The 5,205-nt window shown below is 38.1% G+C and overlaps 1 protein-coding gene across 7 annotated transcripts in view; it reads right to left on the bottom strand.

The window, feature by feature from the left end:
• Positions 1-5,205, bottom strand: part of PLCB4 (phospholipase C beta 4) — a 365,501-nt gene that overhangs the window by 7,476 nt on the left and 352,820 nt on the right. For all 7 annotated transcript variants that reach the window (XM_038751364.1, XM_038751365.1, XM_038751360.1 and 4 more), the window contains one exon: positions 2,492-2,593. In XM_038751364.1, the coding sequence (XP_038607292.1) occupies positions 2,492-2,593 (102 nt within the window). The remainder of the gene's footprint in view (positions 1-2,491; positions 2,594-5,205) is intronic.

The raw sequence follows: 5,205 nt of genomic DNA, 5'->3' as shown, positions 1-5,205 counted from the left end.
AGCAGTAATTGAAAGTATAACAATATTGTATTTAGTTAAGGCTAGTTCACTTGTGGAAAATTCCAAGCTTGGGCAAGATAGTAAAAAACCCTGAAATCATTTCTCACAGAAAAATTTTAAACTTCCATGAGGTAAAGTGGGGAAAAACTAAATCATTATGTAAGAGTCAAACTATGATATTCCATCTCAAAAGCAAGGCTAGAATTTCCATTCTAAAAAGAAGGCATTCTTTATTGTTCAAGATTGAAGACTACTCAATCACTCCGTGAAGAATGTCAATGCTAGAACACAACACAGATTGTATGGTACTATTCCCTCACTTGTGAAAAGCTATGACATATTTTATCCTACTGCCCAAGAACTAAAGGAAGACTTTTAAGTGATACATTTCGAAAGTAATTCTCCATGAAAACATCTATGATGAAAGTTTAAGGGTAAATTGTGGTAACCTTAGAATAAATCATTTTTGGTTAGTATAATTCTGGAGGCATCAGAAACAATGACTTTGCAGTCAATTTACTACATAATTATATCTAATTTTTTTTAATTTTGAGATTTAATCATCCAATTTCACTAGTCAAATAGTTAACAGAAAACATTATTTTTTATTAAATGGTTCTTATAAATAAGGTAGTAATTGTTCTGAAATTTGGGCCTTGACAACCTGTATGGGATATACTTCCTTAAGGGGTAGGATAAACAGTGTTGGAAAACAGGAAGAAACTTTGCAGTTTCTCATCACTCTTCAGAATGTGAATGGTTTGAAAATAATTAAAGAAAGCCTGATGCAGAAGACGGAGAAAGAGACCATACCAAAGATTTGGCGTTCCATAATCACTAAAAGAAAATCCAAGCTCCTTGTGGGCAGGGATCACTCTACCAACTCTTGTACTATACTCTCCCAAGCATTTATTGGAGTGCTCTGCAAGCAGCAAGTGTGTAATGAATGCCATTAATTGATTAAAGGCACTTAAAAGTAATATTACATTTTAAGAGAAGCCCAGATATATGTGTATTAATTCATTCACTCGTATTTATTGAGTGCTTACTGTGTGCAGAGCACTGTTCTAAGCGCTTGGGAAGTACAAGTCAGCAACAGACAGAGATGGTCCCTACCCAACAACGGTCTCACAGTCAAGAATATAAATCACACATTACCACTGTTAATGGGGCCTCCAAAGACATAACTGCAATTATGAGAATCAGTTTAGACTTGTGATTCTTCAAGGATCAAGACAGAGGTTATTTTCCATCTACAATGACCTAGATAGGGTGAAAATATTGATTGGGATGTGAAATTCCTGAAAATCTATGTGTTTCTGAATTGTTTCTAACTCAGGCAGAGAAACAGAAAGCACCTTGGGAAAACTCTGAGAAGATTCTAGACTGTGAGCCCACTGTTAGGTAGGGACCGTCTCTATATGTTGCCAACTTGTACTTCCCAAGTGCTTAGTACAGTGCTCTGCACACAGTAAGCACTCAATAAATACGATTGAATGAATGAATGAATTCTAATCTTAATCTGCAGTTTCCTTCTTTTTAAACTAAAGAACATGGGCAAAAAGATGGCCACCAAAACAGGCAAGGGTGGCAAATGCAGCCCTCTTTGTTCTGAAGCATTTCTGGGGATTACTGCATCCTCTAAAGAATCCTCCCAAAATATTGAGAGGTAAACTACTCCTCCCTATCGCAATTTGGGGCTGACAGCCCAATAGTACCACCCCAAACAGTTTATTGTCACTAGAATCAATAAACTGAATACTTCTGCTTTATCCCATTTTTAATTCAAAATGACAGGCATGACCTGCTTGCAAAGCATTTTGTGAGGATAATGGTCATAGTTCTTTGGCTAAGGCTCATAGAACCCATACCGTATGTTTACACTATTAAGATTATGCCCTCTGAGGAGATCATTACTATCTAGCAGCAGAGTTCAAAGAGGTCTCTAGTAGATCCTGATCTTATCTTTTTAAAGTTACTTTCACTGTTTGTGGTGGTGAATAGCAAACATCAGAGAGATTGGGATAAAATATGATAAACTAAGCAAAATATTACTAACAGTTGAGCATCTTCTGCATGACAGCCAAACTGAATCATATTTATTGAGCACTTACTGTGTGCAGAGCACTGTACTAAGCGCTTGGAAAGTACAATTCGAAAAACAGATAGAGATAATCCCTACCCAACAACAGGCTAGTTAGACGAGGGAAAACATGTATGGGAAAAACTCTCCCAAAGAATTAACTAAGTTGATAAATCCTATTGGAAGAACAGAGGAAGAGGAATTGATGTACATGATGCCCCCATTCATTACAGGTATTCTGAAGCAGCTGTAGCACATAAAAAATTAAACTAGAGCTGTAATAGTAATCTTTCATGGTACTTACACCAAATGCAGAACATATAAAGCTGAAAAAATCACACATCAAAGCATTGCTTTTTCTTCAGTGGCTGTCCTGGTAAATATCATGGGAAGCTGTCTTAGACTTACCTTTCTCGTTCAGCTTTATTCTTGATAGATTTATCCTGGCTGATGGCTTTGCTGTTTTCCATGGAAATCTTAGCTTGGTTGGCACGCATTTCCTTGCTTTCCCTAGGATATGCAAACAGAACTCAGATTAAATGTAAATTTAGGACTCAGTTTTCCATGGCCACTCCCTATTTTGCCTAGCATTCTTCCTACAGTATTATACCATCTTGGTAGCAAGGGCAGTCCTGGGACTCATGCAAGCTATCCTGGACAGTTTTTTTAAAAATACCCTTATCCTGGCACCTGGACCGGTAGGTATCTTGCTCTCATGCCTGCCGGATCTTACTCACTTTAAATGCTTTGAACTTACACTTTTTCCATCAGGTTGAAGCATTTTTAGAACATGCTCATTTTAGGTGTCACAGCATTTGGGGGCCAATAAGAACAATGTCCCAGATGGAGAGAAACCTGAACCCCAATTCTGCCTCCCTGAGAGGAATGAGAAAGCGGGCAAATTTGGGATGGTGTTCTGATGTCCAAATTTTCAACGAAAATATGGTGAGCCAAATCATTCCAAAGGGAGCCTATATCTGAAATAATGGCTATTTAATTCCATTCTGACAAGGGTCCTAAATGTATGTAGACATGTTTCCTACTCTACCAGTAGTAACAATAATAGTAACGAAAGTAATTGTGGTATTTATTAAGCCCTTACCATGTACCAAGCAATGGACTAAGCACTGAGATGATAGATACAAAACCATCAGATAAACTTTTCTGGTCATTTTATTTTGCGTTTTGCTGACCCACAGGTATGTGTAAGAGTGTGGACAATACAAAATAAGTCATCATAACTTTCACACAACCCACATATGAGACTTGAGATGTTCTGGCAAGGAAGGAATTTCCAGTTATGCTGGAAATGCAGGCTGTTGATCAATCAATGAATCCATTAATCACATTTATTGAGCGCTTACTGTGTGCAGAACACTGTACTAAGCTCTTGGGAGAGTACACTATAACAAGTGATAGAAATAGAAACGTTCCATGCCCACAATGAGCGTACCGTCTAGAGGAATAATTGTTGTATTTGTTAAGCACTTACTACTTTGCCAGGAATTGTACTAACTGCTGGAGTGGATACAAGCAAATCAGGTTGGACAGAGTCCCAGGCCCACATGGGACGCACTTTCATATGAAAACCCCATTTTCATATGAGGTAACTGAGGTATAGAGAAGTGAAGTGATCTGCCCAAGGTTATACTGCAGAAAAGTGGCAGAACTGGAATTAGAACCCAGGTCCTTCTGACTCCTAGATCCATTCTCTATCCACTAGGCCACGGTGCTTCTCTTGACTCCAGGAAAGGGGAGGGAACATTTAGTTTTCTCAAAGTTAAGAGCAAACACCATGGGAACTGAGGAAGGATGTAGCTGGGCTACAGCCAGCATTCTGAATTCTCAGAACTAAAATTTGGCAACCACACTTACCTCCTCCCACACCCTTTCTGTAGGGACCCAGGAGTCTGGCACTGGCTGCTTTTACATGGCTCTGTGACAGCAGAGTGTTTAAGCTAAAGAGCACTAAATGAAGTAATCTCCCAGAGGAAAAAATTATAAAGGGTATTAATGTGTTTCCAAGATCCAGAAAATTGACCAAAACACGTTAAATATTTTTTTAAAAAGGGAAAACACAAAATACCTAATTATATGATCACATAGCAATGTAAATATGTATCAGTAATAGATTATATATTTGACTTTTAAAGATGCATATACATGTAAATGCTTAACAACTTTCAAAGTTTTATCTTTCATGTCCTAACCAACAAAAAGCTACCTTAATAAATAAGATTGTGAGATAAGAAATTTACTTGCAGTGTCTTGTTCTGTGAAGTGCTTTCTAAAATAACAATGACAGGCTAAACCCTTGGTAGCATAGCAACAAGAAGGCAATTCACTTAACAGTACTTTTTGCATACTAAATCAAGAACAATTCTTATACAAAAAAACCTCTCATTTTCTATTCAAGTTTGAAAGTAAAGAGGAAAATGATAGAATACTTTGGGGATATTTCTCTCTTACATCTGTACCCCTAGTAAGAATGGGTACAGGTAAAAGTAGCACCCGAGGTTTTTACTGTGAAAAACATATGAGGGTGATCTGGCATAAGTTGAAGTACTTTAAAATATATAGGAACAGAGTCGACTTGAACCATAATGGCCAAGGATGTCAGGACCACTGATCACAAAGTGATTCGTTTTGGCTCGTTACATTTCATGTCAAAATTTCTTGAAAGTCAGTATCCAGGAACATAGTGGCAAGGGCCAAAAGGCATGATGAACAAAGTTAAGGGCAGGATGAGGTATGTAGATGAGGCATAGGCAAGAGTTTACTAAGCTTGAAGCACTGGAATGGATCTCTATGGGAAATTTACTCAAGATCATATTGATGGCTTAGATGTGATCCCACTTGGAGATGGGGGATTGGAGGGCTTGGCCTCTTGATGGGCTTCTTCAGTACCCTAGGGCCTGTGAGAAGCTGATCTCGGATTGAACATCTGGTTGCAGCAGCTGGACTAAGTGATGTGAGTAGAAATGTAAAGTCCAGTTAAATAATAAAGTAATTTGCATGGGGGTCATTTTACTAAAGTTGTGGGAGTGAACGTGGAACTCTCAACCAAATGTGGAGTTACAACTTCTGCTACACTTAATTACTTCCTTTGGCTCCTAGCCACT

The sequence above is a fragment of the Tachyglossus aculeatus genome, chromosome 9, assembly GCF_015852505.1.
Source record: "Tachyglossus aculeatus isolate mTacAcu1 chromosome 9, mTacAcu1.pri, whole genome shotgun sequence".
Lineage (NCBI taxonomy): Eukaryota > Metazoa > Chordata > Mammalia > Monotremata > Tachyglossidae > Tachyglossus > Tachyglossus aculeatus.
This window is presented reverse-complemented; position numbering and strand designations above follow the sequence as displayed.